At 37.8% G+C, this 21,544-nt stretch overlaps 2 protein-coding genes across 7 annotated transcripts in view; one reads left to right on the forward strand and one right to left on the reverse strand.

Annotated features, from left to right (window-relative positions):
• Positions 1-1,507: 1,507 nt before the first annotated feature.
• Positions 1,508-21,544, forward strand: part of RNF141 (ring finger protein 141) — a 44,903-nt gene continuing 24,866 nt past the window's right edge. The window contains exons 1-6 of one of the 5 annotated variants that reach the window (XR_010389485.1): positions 1,508-1,655; positions 3,923-4,128; positions 5,614-5,722; positions 6,594-6,775; positions 10,050-10,157; positions 15,191-15,306. Coding sequence is in view for 4 of the 5 variants with exons in the window: in XM_064513016.1 (XP_064369086.1) it covers positions 3,941-4,128; positions 5,614-5,722; positions 6,594-6,775; positions 10,050-10,157; positions 11,881-12,031 (738 nt within the window). In the remaining variant the exon portion in view is untranslated. Of the gene's footprint in view, positions 1,656-3,345; positions 3,364-3,922; positions 4,129-5,613; positions 5,723-6,593; positions 6,776-10,049; positions 10,158-11,880; positions 14,744-15,190; positions 15,800-21,544 lie in introns of those variants that run through there. The other 4 variants (XM_064513018.1, XM_064513016.1, XM_064513017.1 and 1 more) reach the window with 4 other exon arrangements.
• Positions 17,521-21,544, reverse strand: part of AMPD3 (adenosine monophosphate deaminase 3) — a 34,592-nt gene continuing 30,568 nt past the window's right edge. For both annotated transcript variants that reach the window (XM_064513015.1, XM_064513014.1), the window contains exon 15: positions 17,521-21,472. In XM_064513015.1, the coding sequence (XP_064369085.1) occupies positions 21,296-21,472 (177 nt within the window). In that variant the 3' untranslated portion in view covers positions 17,521-21,295. The remainder of the gene's footprint in view (positions 21,473-21,544) is intronic.

Genomic DNA, 21,544 nt, shown 5'->3' on the forward strand with positions numbered 1-21,544 from the left:
GTTATTTTTCTATTCTTTTCCCTACCCCCAAGAAGTAGTTATCTATCACCTCTGTTATTCCCCAACTAATATTACCTCTGTTCCACAGGTACTGACTTTATTTTCTCTCAGATTCTCACAAACACTTGATGAGACTCAGAAAATTGTTCCCTAGTTCCTCTTAGGCTGGAAGTTTGTTGCTTCTGTTTCAGATCTAAATAAGGGCTTTCGTGCCCAGAAGTGTTTACATTCACCATCTATTCTTGTTAATATAATAAGAGATCGCTTCAACCTATAAATCTTTTTGTCATTTACTTTAAAAACTCAGATAGCTTTCATCCTGACCTGCCTGGCCAGTGTGTGTAGTTTGATTTGTCCCCCAGCTGCTGATTCACAGGCTCCCTGGAAATATAGGGCTTGACTCTCACCTGCAGCCAGAACACGACATCGTGCTGCTGCCCACATCCGTCTGTCTCGCTGTGCCTAATCGGAGCAGTGAAGAACTGTATGGTACGTGGTTTTACAGATTGTTTATGCCAACAGTATGAAACAAAGGCTAAAATGGACCCTGTTACACTATTCTGTATGCGATAAACAACTAGCTCTGTGATAACAATTGAGATAAAAATACTAGCCAGCAAGTACCACATCTGGGATTGTATGCGTCTAATGGGTGCTACTCAATCATGTATTCAAATTAGAAAGTACAGGATGTTCTTGCTTGCTGTATAACAGAATTCACGTTGATGTGCCACTATGAAGCAAACAAAGAATATTTAAATTCCTGACAAAAAGTCTCAAAAACCTAAACCCTTAACTGCAGAAATTTAAGAGAAATTCTTCAGTATGTCTCCAACTTTTCTGAAGTGTTTTGCTCTCTTTTGAGAAAATCTGGTATACAAAAAAAAAAGATGTGAAGTTTCCTTGGTGTCTCAGAAATGACATTATGCTTGAGTGTATCTTAAACGAATGATTCACTCCACCTCACAGGAGATGGCAGCTTGTATGAGTCACGCGACAGTAACTCCGCTTGCCTTCCCACACTGCGGCTGCAGATGTTTGCTGACCTTAGGTGAAGAGGGTGGCTGGGCTGCAGGAAACCCAGCGAGGGTCCCAACCCCGGCTGAACGGAGGGGTGGCAGCAGCAGGGGAAGTGCGTGTGCCTGTGTGTGAACAGAAGTGGGCAGGAAGGGGAAGTACTACTCCTTTTCTCCGCTTTAAATTAAAAAGTGCCTCAGGATGTGGGTGACCTCCAGGCTGCTCTAGGATTTCTGTTCCTAAAGTGCTTGCTCTCGGTTTTTTTATTGTGGGTTTTTTTTTTTTTTTTTTTTTTTGGTGGAAAGGTCGAGAGCGCCCCTCCCTGTCCCCCCGCCCTTGTGCCCCTAGGAAGAGGGCAGGAGAGAGGAGAAGAGGGCAGGGCTGGGGCGGGTCGGCCTGCGGCGGCCGCGGGCCGGGCGCGGGGAGCGGCGGGCCGAGGCGGCTTCCTGCGTGTCCTAGCAACAGCGGCGGAGCCCGGCGTGGCGTCACCGCGGCGCGCCGCGACGCAGCCCTGGCCGCGCGCCTGCGCCGTTGGCCGAGCGTCGGGGCGCGCGGCGAGCCGCGCCCGCTCCGGTCCCGTCCGGTCCCGTCCGGTCCCGGCGGGGCGGCGGTGGCGAGCAGGATGCTGGGGCGCTGGGGTGAGGGCGCTGGCGGGGCCCTTCCCACGGCTCCTCGGAGGCCTGGCGGGTGCCCCGGGGGCAGGGGGCGGGCCCGGGGGGCCGTTGGGCTCGGGCGCCCTGGGCGGGGCCGCTGCCGTGCCCGGAGGGCGGCGGGGAGGGGGCGGGCGGCCGTTGGCCGCCGGCGAGGTAACGGCTGTTGGGGGTGGGGGGTTGGGGCGAGCGGCGCCGGGCCCGCAGCGCCGGCGCGTGCGGGCGTGACGCAGCCGGCCTTGCGCGCGCGGCCGTTAAGTGCGGCCAAACGGTCAAGCGGGAACGGCCGTTGCGGCCTGGCGGGCGGGGTTCGGGGCCGCGTTGGCGGCCGAGCGTGGGGCTCGGGAGCGGCGCCGATTTCAGAGGGACTGGCCCGGGGAGAGGCCCGGGGGGTAACCTGTACCCTGCCCCCGGAACGCTTCGGTGGTGTCAGCTCTTCTCTGCAGCCCTGTTTTCTGGTTGCTTAGCTTGGTGGTAGTGTTGGATGTGGCCAGGCTCACAGTGGTTTACTTTTTCCTGCGTTTTGTCCTGGGGTACATGCCTACATTATGTGTAATCTTTCTGATAATTTTGTGCATTTTTGATCTTGAAAAACATATGAAAATATACACTAGCACAAGTATTTCTGCATATGAGCTAGATTATTTTTGTCTAAACTATTGTGTGATTTTATTTTGTGTTATTCAGTGGGCTCACATGGTACTTTCTTCCTCAGGAAGCAATTAGGGGGACCACAAAAAATGGAAGATCTGGGGTAGGTTGTGTTTGAAGGATGAAAAGTTATGCTGTTGAAAGGCTATGTTTCAGAAGTATCTTCTGGGTATATGCCAAATGCAAGGTCTAGAGAGCTTGGGAGAAAAAGACTGGAGGCTTGACTGGAAGGAGGAAAGTGATTTCTGTGGGAGTGCATCTTTCCAAGAACAGAGATGAATCAAAATTAAAACATTAAATTTGAAGTTAATTCTTTTAGGTGAAATACTAGAATAGTTCATGGGATCTTGGGATAAGAATATACTTTTTCATTGTGTGACTTGTGCGGTGTTGTTCTTACAGCATGGTAGTGAACTTCTTGACAGTTGTAGGCTATTTTCTTGGGGAGGTTTATGCACAGATGTAGCTTTGCATGCGTGCAGGATGAAGTTCTGCTTTTGAATGATGTCTCTCGTAAGATGTTTGTAGTACACCTAGCATCAAATTATCTATTATTTCAATTAAGGCTGATATTCTGCCGTTAGTTTTGCCATTCTGGACTTTATCTGTAGAAGTCTCAAAGGAAGTGGAACTTCTTGTGACTACAAGTGACAAACTCTGTGTGGGCAGAATTAATTTGTCTGCCTTTGCCCACTAAAGAGCAAAGAGAAGTTTGCGGGAAGTGTCAAAGGAGAGGGAACAAGAGGAGGAAGTGGATACAGACTTTTGCAGAATCAGAAGATACAGGGAAAAATCTTCTACAGACTTTGGGGGAAAAACATGAGTGTAAAGGAAAGGTGAAACAGTTCAGATTAGAGAGGTTTGACCTAGTGAGTACTGTAATGCAAACTACAACTAAGTCTTGAGAGCAGGCAACAAGTGAGGCTTGACAGCATGGCTAGAGTGGAAAACATGGCTGTACAGAATTTTTTTTATGAATTTCATGTCCTTGCAGAAAATTTTGCAGAATAGCATCTTCTCTTGAATAGTTCAAGATTTTGTGCACGTAAGGACCGTTCCAATTTCACTGATTTTTGAATTTAGACTGATGTGAGTCTGTTATCTTACCAGTTTTAAGAATGTTATGAGAGTTCTCTTGATCTGACAGTTGATACATGAAACCTAATTCATATTGTAATGTCTGTGTACAGATAGATGTTAATATGCTTATTTGTGAGTATTTTGACTTTCACACAAGAAGATATTTTTAGGAAAATCAAAGATTGTCATAAATCATCATCATCATCTTGTGATTTTCTTTTCCATTACATCAGATGTATTTACCTGCGTGTTGGAGTTGCTGAAAAATCCATATACATAAATGATCTCTATTTAATACAAGTAATGCTGTAAGCAAAAGAATACAGTTTTCCTAAGTTATTAATGCCGCATCCCAGTTTCTTCCAGGTGTTCAGCTTTGTTTCTAATTTGACTGTTATTCAAGTTGTTCCTAGAATAATTAGACTGGTTAGGGGGTAGCTAAACTCTTACACTAGAAGAAGAGAATGGGAGCAGTTATTCATAAAATACACAAATATAACTTTTACTCCTTAAAATATTTTTAGCAGAGACTGTACAAGTGAATGAGAACTTCCTTCGTCTATGGAGCTGAAGTGAAGAACTTCACCATGGGTCAACAGCTTTCAAACCAGACACAAACTGTAATTAACAAGTTGCCAGAAAAAGTAGCAAAGCATGCCTCTTTGGTTCGAGAAAGTGGTTTCTTAACGTATGAAGAATTTCTGGGAAGAGTAGCTGAACTTAATGATGTGTAAGCCTTACTTTTTCTTTCTTTCTTTCTTTTTTTTTCATGTTTTAAAGAGAGCTTGTGTGCAGTATATTCTCTTGCGCTGGCTACATCAGAACTTGCCATCTGGTTTTCAGATGTTCCTTTCAGTTCTTAAAACTTCTATAGTGGTTGTAATTACACTTTAAAAACAGAACAGTTTCTCCTCCTTAAAGTCACTTTTCCACAGTACTTTTCTTCCAGCAGGCGTTGCTCCTGTCTCATAAGTTCACAAGAAGTAGACATTTAGCACTGTCTTTTTTGTAGTGCTACTTATCTCACCTGCTCTTCCCTGCCCCGCTCCACCAACCCCCTAAAGATGCAATGCTGCTTTGTCTCTGCATATCACCTTTGGTAGGAAGTAGCAATATGAGCCCTGTAAAGAGCAGTACAGCTACACTGCGAAGGTAACCACCTGAGACAGAACTGTTTCTCACTCTCCCAACTCTGTGGACGTGTTCCTCATTAAAGATGTGATGTGCCTCAGTGTTTGGAAACCACTGACCAAGATAATTCTAAACAAAAGGCTGCGTAAGTAAGGCTTTTTATAGCCTGCCTTTTGTTTGACTGATATATTGACAGTTAAAAGAAGCCAACAAAACAGCAGAGTTGTCACTGTCACTCAATTTTTGTAGTATATAGTGAGGTCAAGGGGAAAAGTACGTGCTCAAAAGGGGTTATGTAGTGTGTGAGTTTTAGCAGTGTTTGATGTTTAACTGTAATGTGAATTTATATTCAGTTTAGAAATTGCTTTATACGGTGTTATGCTTTTATGAATGACTACTGCACATTCAGTAACAGGTAGCTGTCTTCTGAGTAGATAACTTAAATAGATTTTGAAGAACATTAGCTTATATTTCACCTGTGAATTTGAGTATATTTCAGTATGATTAACTCCAAAATATCACTGTCATTCAAGGTTTTTATTTCTTTACAGTGTTTACTTCAGCCTGAAAGTAAAATACCTTGTTCTAATTCTTATGGAATAGATCATTTTGCCTGTGTTCCATAAAAAAAATCAGGGTCACCTGAAGCTTACGGCTTTATTATTAATATATACTAACAAAAATATACCTTATTTGCATAAGTTGATACTTGCATGGTTTTCACATACATGCTAAGTAATACTTTTAGATTGGACTACAAGATTGCACAATCCCACTAATAAACATTGTATATATAAATGAAAATGTCTATAAAGGATACGTGTTTGCTGATGGTGGATCAGAAGACTCGCAAATCATTTTGTGAAATGAACTATGTATTTTATATTGAAGGACACACAAAGGAGGTCACTACCCTTAAATTTTGTGTATCCATTTGGGCAGTAATGATACAACCTCTTTAAGGGTAAAAAGCACATGGGTAAACAATAAATAACAGAATATCTGAGGTTACTCATCTTTGCATGCCTAGCACATGATGGTAGACTGAGGTTTTTTGTATTATTATTTTTATTTTTTATTTCAGTACTGCAAAATTGGCTTCTGGGCAAGACAAACATCTGTTATTTGAAGTGCAGCCTGGTTCAGATTCTTCCGCCCTCTGGAAAGTGGTTGTTCGGATAGTCTGTACTAAAGTAAGATTGTTGAAAATTTTAACTTGTTTTTTTCTGTGCAGATATTTGGGGAGGTCACTTTTGCTGGTAAAATCCAACAGCTGTTAGATATTTTTTGAAAGTATACTTTGATACAGATGATATATTAACATGCTATTTGAGATAAATTAAGCCTAAAATCTAAGTTTCTGTAAAAAGTGGGTTAACAAATACATTTTCATGACTAAGTTTAAAGGAATGACGTCTTCCCTCGCTAGTTACGAATTGAGGTGATTTGTGAGGTGAAGCTATGGAAATTAATTGAACTAGCATAACTGTATGCAGCTTTCTTTTTTTTTTTTTTAAGAAAGCCAGACTAAAACTTAAATACTTATTATTAGTTTGAAGACCATGACAAAACTTAGTAGTTTACTTAGCAGTTTACTCTTTCTAACTTGGAGACTTTTTCCCCTCAATATCCAATCAAGTAACATCCTTAGATGATCCTGAAGCCACTAAGCAATTTTAATTTGGAGTTCAAATCAGGCTGACTCTCACACTTTTCGTTCTTAGTGTGTATTTAAAGGGAGCTTATGCTTATTCTTTGGATAATAAGACATAAGATTTTCATTAAGGCAGCCGTTATTGCAGGTTATTTTAAGCTCTAAATGTGAAACAACTGATTATTCTGTTTGTTGTACTAACATTAACCCAGTTTCTAGGCATCTGGTCCCTATTTGCTTATAATTTGTACTGAATCCACTTATACTGAAGTGGATTCAGATCTGCTAAAATTGTGATGGGCACTTGGGAAAGTAGCTATTGTCACAAGAAATGCAGTGCATAAAAAAAATTGTGAGCAATGTCAAATACAAATCTAATATGTATTTGTTAATATTTCTTGTATCTCAAGATAAATAAAACAAGTGGCATCGTGGAAGCTTCCAGAATCTTGAACTTGTATCAGTTCATTCAACTTTATAAAGACATCACCAGTCAAGCAGCAGGAGTTCTTGCACGGAGTGGTGCTTCTGAAGAAACTGCAGAGTGTTTGACATCTGTGTCATCTTGTCAGGCCAGTTTATGGATGGGAAGGTATTTTGATATACTTTAGCTTCTGACCACAGTTACAACATAAATATTTTGGAAGTTATGTGTAAAACCTGATCTACAAACATCTAGCAGTTAAAACTATGTGGTTGGCAGATGCAGACTTTGTATCATCACAAATATAAATAGCACACCTTCTTTTGTAACAAGAAAGCTACAATGCACTTGGGTGAATTTCTGTTGGTGCTACCCTGCTTCAGTTTCAGAACAAGCATTTTAGTGGTCAGCTCCAATATAAACTTGGTATATGTTGAATCTCTTGAATAAGGAAACAGGAGGAAATGGAATCAGCTGCAGCTACAAATCTATGGGTTTTGACAATGTTTGTTTAAACAGGTTTTGTTATTGTTCCACTTAAACTTTCTCTTCCTCTTTTACATTTTGGCATGTAAAAGTTCCCATCTGTTGCTACTAGAAACTCATCAATTACAGTAATAATTTAACTGGCAAGACTGGAAAAATGTGAACTGTCTCACACATGTTGACATTCTGCTTTGTTACCTAGAGGAAAAGCAAAAAACTGAGGTCAACACCTGCAATAACGTTAGTTCAGACTGAATGTAATAGCAAGAATCTTCTCACCCTTTCCCTGTGTGGAAATGTTGCTCTTGGTAATGCCTTACTTCTGAGTTTCTGAGTTAGTTCAGAGTTCTAACTTAGTTCTGAGGTAGATTTTAGAAGAAAAAGTAGTAAATGGAGTAGTTCTCTGTGAAACCATGCTGTATTTCTGTATGGTATCATTCAGTGAAGAACTGATAGCCAGGCATTTTGATAAAACAAGTTATTGAGCTAGTTAGCTCAAAAGCTAGTTAACTTTAAAAATGTCAAACTCTAGCTGTTAGAACAAGAAAGGTGTTGGCTATCTTGTTAAATAAATAAAACCCACTGATTTTTGAATGTCAGTGTCTTGCAGAATATGCTCTTTTCATTTATTTCCTGCTTCTCTTGTTTGGGAACGGATAATCTTAAATTATTGGTTGCCCTGAATTATTAAAATGCTAGCATTAGGTAGCAAATTGTGGGCAAGTTTGGAAAGAGATATTTCCCTGCTCTTTCTCAAAGATACCTGGTTATACTTTTGAGCACATATACATCCAGAAAAGTCCTTTTACATGAACAGATTGTTATGCAAAACCAGCTCATGTATTGCTAAAGATGATGAGTACATACAAGATTTCCTAGATTAACTTCTTTTTCAATCTTTAGATTTTGGGATGGGGAAGATGAGCACCCATTGTTTGTGTTTTTAAACTTAATTGCATGAGGTGGTATTACTGACAAATGACAATAACATTTTTGAATATACTTTTCTAATATGCTGGAATTTAGTGAGCTGGTTTGGTCCAGTTGTATTTTACCCCAATTTTTCAAGTCATTAAAATAAATAAAGGCTGAAGATCTTTTAAGTATTTTATACCTAGGAAATCTTATGTTTTGTTTTTCTGTGAAATCCTCACATTTACCTAAATTCTTCACCTTTAGATGTTTTTCAGCTCTGCAAGAGCTGGTGGTCATTGTCCAAAAATAGTGAATATTATCTGTTTCATTCTTCTTTTTATCTTAACTTCTTCCACTGGAATAATATCCCATTTCTTTAGAACATCCACTTCCTAAACAGAGCATTCCAAAATATCCGTAAGTGCTTTATTCCTTCTGATATTGAAGAGACAAGCATTTCCGTAGTTTGTCACCCTTGTATTTTACCATTTCTTCAGCAACTTAATCCTATGGCTAAATCCTAGGTTCCAGAAAGTTGATAAACAGTGCGCTTGTTTTAAGTATAATTGCCTGTATATACACCAACAAATCTCAAAATCTGAAGTATTATCAAAGCAAAGTACTCAGAGCTGCATGAGGGAGGGAAATGGAAGGGAGTAAGACCATAGTGAGCTAATCAAAAGGTTAGTTTTTGGAAACTGTGGTCCTCACTACGTGTGGATCACCATCCATATTTGTACAGAAAATCTCCTAGCAATCTAAAGTAATTTCTCAAAAAGCATATCAGAAAGGAAACCCCAAGGACCTACTGAAGAATAAAATAAAAGCATGTTAACTACTGGTGAATCTGTTGGCTAATCTGTACAGTTAATAAAATTACTCTGTGTTTGAGTAGTTCACAGGATACCTAAGCAAAAGCTGTTTGGTCAATAGTTGTTAAAGTGGTCAGCCTCTCCTGAAATGCCATGCTTTCTACAGTACTAGTCTGCTCCCCTAGTTGGAGATGGAGTCCCCAGATCAGGATTTTTGAAAATCCTGTACTCTTTGAGAGCGCTTAGCTGGCTGTCTTGGATGTGAGCCTTGACTGTAAAATTAGGGAACTTTGTATGTCTAGTTGGGTCAATGAAAGTAGAGGATTCTCTGCACCTTTTCCACTTTTGAGAAATTTTGATGATACAAATATTTGTGATGCTACCATTATGAACTTTAGATATGTATATGTGAATTATTATTTGAAAGATGTGGAGACAAATAGATAAAATGAAAATGGCTATCCCAGTGAGCAATCTAAAGTTTGAAGCCCCCTCCCCCCCAAAAAAAACCAAAACAAAACACCTAGAAGCTTAGCTGGAAAAGCTGCAGTAACAGTCAGCAGTGGGAGAGAATCCTAATTTGGAGGAACAATCGAGATGGGCATATTTCAAGTTAAAACCAGCCTTCTAAATCTAATAACTAGTTTAGCTCTTGGCGTTTTGACTGCATGTGAAATTAGTGAGCAAGCAATCTAGTAGTGATCCTCTTAACAGATGTGTTTTTGTCATATTATCTAGGATATAAGCCAGTACACAGAAATTTGACGAAGTTCGTTCTTAAATACTTCAGCCTGGCACTTTGTCAAAGGAAGGCAGATTTCTTCTGCCTTTAATGTAAACAGTGTTTCTATTCTTTGGCCCAGTCATGTGATACATAACAGTTATAACTTCTTACACTTCCCTTGTTATGAAAAACAGTTTGTATAACCTGATGCAAAAAATAAATACATATTCTTCCTTAAATTTTAGTTCATTTGCTGCTGTTTGCTGATAGCTTAAGGCTGTGTCTCCTGACTTAGGCCAGGGACAGAATGATCTAACTACTTCATCCACAAAATTAAACTTTTATTGTAGATAAGCACAGGTATTCCCTTCTATCCATCACTTGCTATTATGAAAAATGTAATAACTAGTCTAGTCATATAACAGAAGGAATATCTTAGCTAATCAGGTCATAAATATAAAACGTATTAGTAATCTGGGAGAAAATACTGTCTTCTCTTGTGCAGGGTTAAACAGCTGACAGATGAAGAGGAATGTTGCATCTGCATGGATGGGCGTGCTGATTTGATCTTGCCGTGTGCTCACAGCTTCTGCCAGAAATGCATTGATAAATGGTAATACATGTTAAAGGATATTCATTATTTTATAGTATGTGCTGGGAATCTGACATGTTTGGGTTTGGTCTTGACAGATTCCTCAGTTCCCATATAATTTAATGTCTGAAGATATTTACAAGGTAATATATATGTGATAGGTAAGAAGCTTGAATAAAATTAGATTGCAGCAGAAGGAAGGAAGGATTTCAGAATTTGTAAGCATCTTATGCAGAGTTTCATTTTGGAAAAAAAATGTGAACATGCTTTTCAGTATTTTTTTAGTACTTTCTTACCTCTTTATTTTTATTCTTGTAAAATACAATTCTTGTATTCTTGTTTGAAAACTGGAGAAAAGAGGATATACTCTGCTAACCTCTTGATATGCTTCACAAAATCTCATACAATGTTTCTTTTAAATAAAATGAATCAATAGTTTGTTAGAGTATACAAATGTAAGGGCAAGTTGGGCCATTTTATTACTATTTGGGGAATAACTATCAGAGGGATTTTTTTCTATATGTTATGCTTTTACTTGAAACAAATACCATTCAATTTACTAATTAAATGTATCAGAGTTTTTCTAGGGAATTTTAATAGCAATGCCTTGAAATTTATGTATAGCATCCATCTTACAATATATATTCAGTCTAATACTAAACTGAACAGTTTTTCACCTTCTGCATCGGTCTGATGCATTAGGTGTTGGAAATCTAAGAGAAAAATTGCTCTGGGGAGGAACACAGCTCTCTCCACTGGCCATGAAGAAGACCTACAGGGATTAGGCAGGTGTTCTGGCAGTCTAGCACTAGGTGATACGGATAGTCTCAGTTAAGGGTTTTTTTGGCTAGTTGAAGCAAATGATTTAACATTCAAGTCATATATTTTGTGCATATGAATTTTGTTCTGTGACTTTTTCAAATGCTTAACATGGAGGCTACTCTTGTAATGCCACACTTCCACAAGAATACCACTAGTAAAAACCATTGGATCTCAGTGTATAATCAGTCATCTCTCTTTTCTGGGAAAGCTTTTGAACATCTAATAGCATTACAGGGGTTAGTTTAGTTATTCTGTTGGAGAGTGAATTATATTCTACTGTGGCTAATGCATCAACAGACCTAATAATGAGCTTCCAGTTATACCATTCTTTTTTGGTATTTGATTTTTGAATCTAGGTTCATCCCTTCTTCTTTATGCACCTAACAGAGGCTCCGAGCTTAGAAGCATAATTTTCTGGGGCCCTGAATTAGCGGGTGGAGGGGGATGGAACCTTGAGGTACCAATTTCAAACTTCAGTGGACCAAATAGGACCCAGGGAAGATTCCTCTTTCTTTACACAGGAAACTTAGGGGAACTGGTTTCTGAGGTAGCTCAGCTGAGTATCCGGAGAAATGAAGAATTAGTTTAGACCATGAATTTTGATTTAAACTTTCTGGACAGGTGACTAGATGTATTCTGTTTAACCTGAGCAAACTTGATTCTGAATAACTGAGGAACGTGATTCCATATTTATCACTCAAAAACTACAACTGCATTCAAAATTTTTGGCCAATCTTCCTCTCAAAAAAAAAAAAGTCTAAACAAACAAACAAACAAAAGCTATAGGTGATCTAATCCAATTAATCTGTCCAGTCTTGAACTTCACACTGGGGAGGGGGGGTGTTGTTGAGGATTTTGGGGGCTCTTTCAGCCAGGAAGAGATCATAAATGAAAAATACTCGTTTCTCTGGCTTCCTAACAGGAGCGATCGTCATAGGAGCTGTCCTATCTGCCGTCTGCAAGTGACTGGGGCAAGTGATTCTTGGGTGGTTTCAGATGCACCTACAGAAGATGATATCGCTACTTACATACTTAACATGGTAGATGAGGCAGGCCAGCCTCACAGACCCTGACACTGGCCAACAAGCTGACAATAGTAGGAGCACTTGAAGCTTTTTCACTTTCATGAATATCTGTTTTTATCTCCCGTTGCCATTCTTCCAACACTCTTTTACTTGTCTTCTTGGCTGCTGTGAATCTATGCTAGTCTTTTAAAACACAGGGTATTTGAGCCAGTGTACATGTGTGCAGTCTTAATTATTAATCTGTAGTTTCAGTAAACTCTTTGATTATTAACATTAACAGAGGTTATTTTAACAATGATTATTGCTATTATTAAGTAACAGTTTGACTACTAAATGAAGCTATTTTTATTAGCACAACTGCAACTGCTGTTTGAACATCACAAAGTGTACTGCTACAGGAGATGTAACATCTAAATAGGTGAGGTCAGATGGCTTGACCTCACAGCTCTTATCCTTCAAAGCAGTCCCTTTTACTTTCCTGACAAATATGAATAAGGATGGTGAGTTAGGACTAGTGATTGTTAATTTGAAATTTTGCTTCTGAAACTTGAGGACCTCCCACTGCCCCTTTTTTTCTTTCAGTAGCCAGTTATTGCTCCTTTTAGTGTTTACAGGTACTGATTTCAATCTGATCCATTATGAGTTTTAGTATTAATTATTTTAAATCTATTTTGGAGAGTACAGACGGCTATGTAAATGTACTTGTGCTTTTCCCTTATCCTCTTAGCAAGATAATCTCTTTGAATATTTTTTTAAAATTTGATGTTTAGCATAGTCTCATTAGCTTGGAAACACTAAAGAGTTTCATACACAATCCTAAAAAAGCAAATCAGTTTTTTTTCTATAGCTTTTTGATCAAAAAAGCCAAAAATATTTTTAAACATGAGGCATATCTGAAAAGAATTACTTTATTCAAATTAGCAATTAAGGTGTAGTTTAGTCTGATGCTGTAGTTTTATCTGCCTTTCCTCCGTTTTCAAAGGGATGAAATCATGCATACTAAGGTTATAAGGTCATAAGCTAATTAAGGGTGCTGTGCTTTTTATCTACAAGTGCAATATGCTTTTATGTAGCAGAGAGTAACTTCTATTTTGATAATAGTTTTGTGGCTTGCAGAGAGATGTGCATCTGACAACTTGGGGAAAGGGATATCACAATAGGAGTACAACAGTGTATTTCAGTGTTTAGCAGAGTCAAATCTTTCAAGAGTTGCTTTTAGAAAATATAAAATAGTCATCATTAGTATTCAGGAAACCCATCTTAAGTCTGTTTTGCAGAACTATTATGGAAATCAACTGCCATTATAGAGAATGAATTAATAAATATAATTTGGGGGGAGGTTGCTATTAACAAATACTGCTGTTTTAACTTGAAGCTGTTGAGTCAAAAATACTCAAGTGTAGCATTTGAAGAACTAGCAACAAATCTTGCTTATTACAAAACTGCATTTTTATTTCTCATACTTGTTAAAACTCAGTAATGCCAGGCTGAGGCCTTTTATCAGGGACAGGTTCTGATCTGTAAGACAAGTACACACATGTATATGTATGTTAGGGTTGTTCTCCTTAATTAGCTACAAAAGAATGAAATGATGTCGGGGACCAAGTCTTGGGAATTTCTCTATTATACTTCATTAAGGAGTTTTTACAGTATATGACACCTGTTTGAACTTGGCTCATGGTACAGTCGTCAAATTTATCATAGACATTAGGACAGATAAGCAACATAGTTGTCTTGTGTTTATCATCTAAAAGCCAGTATGGCTTAGTGTGTAAATCTGTATTTAACTATCTATTTATGAATGTACATAACCTAGAACTAATTTTTTCCCTTTGTTAATCCTTTGGTATCAATGAGATTCTTTATTCTTCAGAAAAAGTATGGACTGTTTGTTTGCTTAAAGGCAGTTGTTATCTGTGCTGAAAATTGTTAATGGTTGGGGATTTTTCACTGAAATATTTGCAAATATTCCTAATCGCATACCAGTTTGGTTTCATTTTGCTTTTTGAGCTTGCATTAGTCCCTATTCAAAACTTTAAAATAAGCTTTGAATTTTTAAACTGGTTTTTATATCACTGAAGCAGAAAAAGCATCTAAATTAAAGCTTCAAGCTAACTTTATTTTTCAGGTATTTCAATTACTACGCTTCTGAACTGAGACTTTTATAAGTTGACTTTCTGCTGAAAACTTACATGAACTTCTTAAAATGTAATTTTGTAATGAATGCAGATTGTTATTACAGTATAAAGGCACTTATAATTACAATATAAACTAATGCAAAAATTATTTAAATAATGAAAAAATATTCTGTACAGCTTTTTTAATTAAGTTGCTGTAATAACACTGCTGTGATGTAGGTACTGTAATGTGTGCCTTGTAAAATATATGTACTGTATGTTATAAGGGATATAAATACAGTAACACTGCAAAGCTAGTAATTTGGTACTGGCAGTATTTCCTAGTCCGAAATGCTACGTTTAGCAAACAGAATTTTGGAAAAGGAAAGGTAATCACATTGGCAGGGACATGGTAATGGGTTCCAGAAGCCAGACCTTGAAAATGTGAATTACTGTGAATAGCTGTTGGTGCGGGGCATTAGAACAAACTGAAATTTTTTGTGCTAAAGTCAAGAATTCTTACAGATTTAATGTGAAATTGTAATTTAAGCATTGCAAATTGTATTAATAGCTATGGACATTCCAGTGTATTATAATTTGTGTATGAGTTGTGCAATAAAGTTACTTTGGAAGAAATATCAAAGTTGTTTTAAGCTTAAGGTATCTCTTAGCTTTAATATCACAAAAGTCTGGAAACTAATTTTAATTTATAATTCCATCATACTGGTGCCATGGTTAAAAGTATATATGCCATTGTGAGTCAGTTTCTTAAATGTGATATTAACAAGGTAGCCTAAATACAGCTCTGGGGAAAGACTCACTCTGATTCTTTTCCTTTTTCAAAACAAATGAATTGGAGCATTCTGCAGTGATGCAGAATTGAAAAAAAAAACAAACTCTACTTGCTAGAAGGATACTATTGGGCAGATTTCTCTGTAATTTTTTCCCTCCGCCAAATTATTCCATAGTGTCTCTGATAATATTTTAAAGCTTAAAAATACTAGGATTTGAATATTCTTTCTTTTCAAATTTATTCTGATTTTTAAAATAATTGAAATATATAATTAATGTACCTGTTTCCTCTGTCTAGTTATTTGGTTTATCTGTTTGGATCTTTCGAAGGAGAGTGAGAAATGGGAGAGGAATTCAGTAACAGATCAGGAAAATGAAATTGCAAAATTTACAAATTGACAGAGGTACCAGGAGGTAGGTGTACTTGAAGAATTAACCAATGTTTATATTTACTAGATTTCAATATAGATGTATAGTAACTTAGCCAGCAAATTTGTGTAACATACATGTTTACTGTTTAGTGGGAAATGGTATTTTAATTTATATATCTTTCTTTTTAAAGAGATTTCTGTACATAATTGTAAAGATTTTCTAATCCATACTCATCCCAACTCTGGGAGCACAAAGCAATCAGAAGAACTCTGTGCTGTAGGATTGAAACTGAATTGTTAAGTTCCACCCCTACATAGCTGTATGTGCCAAATGCATTATTTTTAGAAGGAACATCTCAGCTATGGCCCTTTATGCTTCGTGTCCTTCTGAATCCTGGAACAGTCACCTCCTCTGTAAGCTTTAAGGATGTTTAATACAATTGGGAGCTGCATGTTATCCTGTCTGGCTTTAACTCTTGACACTACGCATACTCTTTAATTACACATCTGCTAAATACACATGCTCTGTAATGGAAGTAATTGTACTGTGACTCTAATACTGTAGTTGGTTCTTGGTTCTTGTTTTTCTGCTGTTAAACCACTCTTGTAGATAACTGGCCATAAGGTTTTATGTTCATCTGTTTGAAATGGATGAATGGAATTCAGCTTTCTTACAAGCATTTCTTATGAGTAGGTAATTTCAAACTTTTTTTTTTTTTTAATCGTCTTTTCAGATGTTTGGCATCTAAAGCCTAAAATTTATCACATGGTAACATACTATAAAGAGTGAACATTCTTTCCTGTTGCTATGTGTAGCTGAGATTAATCTGAATGGCACAGTGTTCTTTTCCGGTAACCACAGGGTACTTATCCCAAGTACTTATCCCATTCTGCTGTAAACTAGCCTTGTTCCAATGAAGGCCTCATGGAATAAGCATTATGTCTGAGGGATCTGACAACAAGCTCTTTGCATTTGTAGCCAAGCTGTCAATACATTAATTGTCAGTTGATTGCTTACCTACTGTTTATCTTGCTAACTATTGAGGTTACAATATTAATCTCTGGGCAGGAGTTTCATAGGCCTAGAATAAAAAAATTATCAGTTTTGGGAACTTGGATGGAATTTTGCCCAGTGTGCTTTTGGTGGAATGAAGAATACTCTCTGAAAGGTAATTAAACGAGCACTCTACTTCAAAGTGTTATTTAAAAGTATAAACTGTTTTTATGAACAAAGCTTACATTAGCCAGGAATTTCCCCTTCCTAAATTCAGTTTTATGGGAAACAAGGAAGGGTTTTGGACTACAGTCTATGTTTCTTTGTCAACATGGCTCCAACAAATAAATAATTTTTATATGGGAAAGTATCTTTCATGTCTAGACCTTTAGAGAACTATTAGCCATGGTTAATGATTGATGAATTAGCCATGTTGCTTAACACTGATACTTAGCTTTTTGAGAGGTGGATGGGAGAAATAGATTTTCCACAATTAACAGATGAAGTTCTTAAATCTGTATCATGTTTCATAAGTACCAGCTTGTATATAGAAATAAAGGGTTTGTATAGAACTAAAGATACTGATTGTAATCTTCATCTAAAAAAACCTTTATTCCTACTGAAGAAAGTTGTGCGTTAAACTTTTTTCTCAAATGTCATCTTGACTGTAGCAGAACATTTATGTTGATGTTGTCTGTTTCCCTCAACTTGTCACTTTTTGGTTTCTTTGTTTTGTGCTTCACTGTCATATAAAGGTGTTTTGGGTACTGCTTAAACTTTTTAACTCTAGATGTCAGAACTACTTCCTAGTTCTCAAATTCAGGTGTTTTGATATCCAGTTACACATCAAGATGAGGCTCCAGCATCAGGAAAAGTTGCAGCTTGCCGTACCCAGATTCCCAGCTCGGATGAGCAGGGAACGAGAGCACCCAGAGACAGTAGGGCGCAGACCTGCAGTACGATTTCCCTTTAGGACTTAATGCCAGGTCTAGCGTTGGGATGAATCAGCATAGTTTGTTTTCATTAACGCTGAATTGCTTTAAGTCAGCTAACCTTTAGCTCTGCTTCTAACCTAGCTCTGCTTCTAGCTTCTGCTTCTCCACTGTTTTTTCAGTTTTCATGCTATGCTAATCCTTGATTTTGGTTTATCTTCTGTAATCCTAACAGAATTTAATTGCATAGGTTTTTAGTTCTACTTAAAGGCAGAGATTTTGAACAGCTACAATTTTATTAAGATAGGTACACACACAGAAAAACCCTAAGCATGTTCTTTTATCATTTATTTTTCAGTGTAATGCTTAATGTTTCCACAAGAGGCAAAAGATAAAACACCACTCAACCCAGACGCAGAGAGAAAAAGCAGTTTTTACAGACTTCCCTCCCCCCTTTTTCAGACAGATTAAACTGGGCTACAGATACTTAAACTACTACATAGTAGAGGAAAAACAGAAGGGCTTGGACAGGTGAAGAACAATGATCTCAAAAGATAGGGTAGCTCTGGGGTAAGAAAATTCTGTATTATCCAGTGGCAGAGCAAGTGCCTTAAGTTTGCTAAAGTAACATACAACGAAGGGCATCACTAGAAATGGTTCAAATAGATATGTTACAAATCTCAACCGTAATTAAGTATATCTCAAAAGACTACTGTGACGTTTAATACCTGTTTTGGTCAAAAGTTTTATCGGTGGATTTTAAGTGAAATTGTAAAATGCTCTGAGCTGCCCGATGTAAGGAAGTCTTGAATAATGCTTCAATCTGAACATCAATAAAATGATGAGAAAATAGGATACTTTCTCATTCTGAAGCAAAAATCAAAAAAAACCCACCCCCTGCAGTGATGTTCTTTTAGGTCTCCTCTGTACTGTTGGAGTAAAACATGAGTTTTGGTGCAACCAGGTTTAATCTCAGCACTATCTGGGGAAAAAGTAGCAAGTGCCAATCTCACATTTGAGTAAAATGTGTAAGAGTAATTCAGGTGACAGTAACATTTCAACATTGGGTCTGTCCTTCATCACATACATATCTTAAGACTGCAAGGTTATTTTGAGCAGCCATAGCTTAGAACAAAACAACTTAAAAAAATACAAAAGTAAGTTTCAGAAGTGGACCTGAGAGTCAAAAAACTTTGCCTAATTAAAAGATGACCGCAAGAGAGGTAGTAATGGATGCTTGAAAGGATGTGGGTTTGTTTCCTAAAATATAACACTAGTAGCTCCATTTATCACTAAAAGCAGCACCCCAGAAAGCACTGGAAGTAGAACTGGTCCTAAAACAAGGGACATTCCTTGCAGTAATGGCAGTTTGTGGTCATTACTGGATAGTAATCTGGATTTTGACAATAACAAGCTTCAAATCCAGTTGTGGGTTTTTGTTTAAGAGCTACAGAACTGTTAGAACCTTATATGTTTGAGGTAAGGAAAGCTGAAAGGTATTAAATATACAAAAATTTGGGATAATTTTAAAAAAGCTAAATAGTATCTTAGTGACAGACAAAAGAAGAGCTAATAGCAATCTTTAGGCAAAAGAACCTGAGTAAAGCAATGATTCTCTCTATTGGATGAAGATAATTAAAAGTTAAATTCTTCAAACCAAGTATTTTGCTTACTTAGACTGAACACATACTCTTTCAGGTAAATAATAGTATGCTTATAACAATTTCTTAGTGCACTGTACTACTGAAAACAAGGCTTCTGCATTTTATACAGCTAAAATGTTGGAACCACTTTTTTCAAACTTTGTCCTAAGAAAATTAAAGATCCTGACAAAGTATTGTATGAGCACCTAAAATTTCTAACAGTCAGTGAGGCCAACAGGTATGGTTGACTGAGAACTTTGGACAAATTTATTAACACAGAGTTGAGCAGTATCAGTAGCACTGTTTCAACAGGGTCGTTAGATGCGCACGGAGTACAAAATCTGGCCCTAGTTGAGCACTGCAGGCTTTACGCTAGGTCGCTGAAGAGCTAAAGTAAAGCCTGCCAACATCTGTCTACAATCATGTTTTGGATGAAAAAACTTTTCTTCAAGCCCTGTAAGCACTGCAGCTCCCTGTGAGCTCTATGACTCTGGCTAACTGTAGAGTTGCCTGGATGGCCTGAAGGCTGCTCCTGTGCCCCAGGGGCCTCTCCACCTGGACAGCTTGGGGACCAGCTCCCACCCCATTGCACCCTCAGAGTGACCTCACATCCAAGCTGCTTCCTTGGGTTCTTTAGGGCAAGTCTCTTCTTATAGGACTGCACAGCTATCAGAGGTGGTAGGGAATACCTCCTCCCTTCATTTTGGTGCAGTCTCCCTGCAGACCCCATTCAGGACAGCAGGTACATTAAGAAATCCTCCTTGTAGGTATTGTTTTGAACTCCCACAGCCTGAGGGGAGGAGAGGAGTATGTCTCCTAATATGAAGTATAGACATTTATGCTATTATTTATGTATAAGCTGGTACTGGTGGTGTCACCACTGCTACTTCTGGCTGCATTTACAAGGGAAGGTGAGACCTGATCAGCCCTTGAAAGGATGTAGGTGCCCAACCCCCAGGAGAAAGGTCACCCTAAGAAACCCAAGTGGCCTGAAGCATCTGACGCAGTAAAACAGGCAGCCATTTAGGTCAAGGGAGGCTTTATTGGCTAGCATTAATTATTTGCTTTTTATGCATTAATTATGAATTACTGTTCTAAGATGCCTAACTTCTCTATGTAGTAATTGTAGGCTCAGGACCCTACCTCAGGGACTGTATACCTTCAAATTAAGTAGTGTAATGTTGGACTTCCAGACTTCAACATTGCCTGCTCCCCCTAGCCTTGAGTCTTTCTTGGTATAAAACTACATGCAGCTTCTACAGTAGAGAAATGCTACCATGTTACTACCTTTAACCTTTCTGAAGGAATAGTAGTACTTCGTCTTAAGAAGGATGATCAAACAGAAAGAAGATTGATAAATATTATAGCAGCTATATTTTACTAATCCACTCACTCCATCATAAATAAAACATTTAACAACATAAAATGAGCTGAAATTACATATTTTAGGTGGGCTAACTTCTGCATAAATAGACAATTTGACTTCTTATTGAACTCTTTAATTGACTAAAATACAAACTAACATAAATGTGTAAAAAGATGTCAGAAGTAGCACCAGAACCCAGGTTTGGAGTTTCTACCACTGATTGATAAGAACACTTCCTCTGTTCAAGTAAAAATTTTTTCTTTACATGCAACCATGATTTTCAAAATAATTTGAACCGGCATACCCACATATTCCCATTAGTTACAAAGCAATTAAAAAGTGTTCTCTACTTTCAAGGCAACATTTTCATGATGCAACTGCACTCATTATTACAGTGTGCAATAGCGATGATTTTGACACCATGTTTTCTATTTATTAGATTAAAAAGCATTAATCTGCCATTCTTCACAGACATCCAAATACTAGGTGACAACAGGAGGTAATTCTTCAGTCACGAAAAGCGACTACCAGATTTTATTTTTTTCTTGTTTTCTAATATAACTGCTAAAACATTAAGGTAAAAACTGTGTCAGACCACCTTCTACAGTGAAAAAGTAGTCTCAAAATTATATACCCCATACAATCTGCTAATTAATAAAGGGTTAAACTTACAAATGCTATATGCCATGATTGCCACTGAGATTGGCAGGACAAAACCAGGTGCATGTATCCTGTCAGCAGCTGCAGTATTCTAAGCAGCATATCACAGATGCATTATGAATATTCTCTGTAATTTTCCCAGCTACAATACAGTGTACAGTTAAAACAGTATGAAACAAATGATACACGTTTGTGAATTTGCATCTAATGTTTACAGCAGTCTTGGAAAGCCTAATGTTTATAGAAACAGAAATTTTTGCAATGAGAATAATGCAGTAAAAGATAACAGCAAATGTTGTTTTACCTTCCATAGACACTCTGTTTCTCTCCATATTGTTCAAACAGTTATGTCTTGGTAGCGCTCAATGACAGATGATTCTATATTAGCATGTGATCCTGGTTAGGAGTGAAAGGTTCTAGTTTCTTTGGGTTTGAAACTACTTTGACAGAGCAGAAATCTCTTCTGTTTTCATAGCATCAGACAGGAAACTAAGTTCATTGCACAATGTCTCATACCTGAAGGCCATCCGGATCTGTGCAACATTTGTCTTTCGAATGTCATTTCCCTCAGGCCCCTCTTTACAGTAATTCACCCCTAAGAATTTCTGTTTTTCCTATGAAAAAGATTAAACATAAAGAAGTAGTCAGTTCAGCTGCTTTGATTTATTGCATAACTAAGTATGTTA

Source organism: Dromaius novaehollandiae, chromosome 5 (assembly GCF_036370855.1).
Source record: "Dromaius novaehollandiae isolate bDroNov1 chromosome 5, bDroNov1.hap1, whole genome shotgun sequence".
NCBI classification, from domain to species: Eukaryota; Metazoa; Chordata; class Aves; order Casuariiformes; family Dromaiidae; genus Dromaius; species Dromaius novaehollandiae.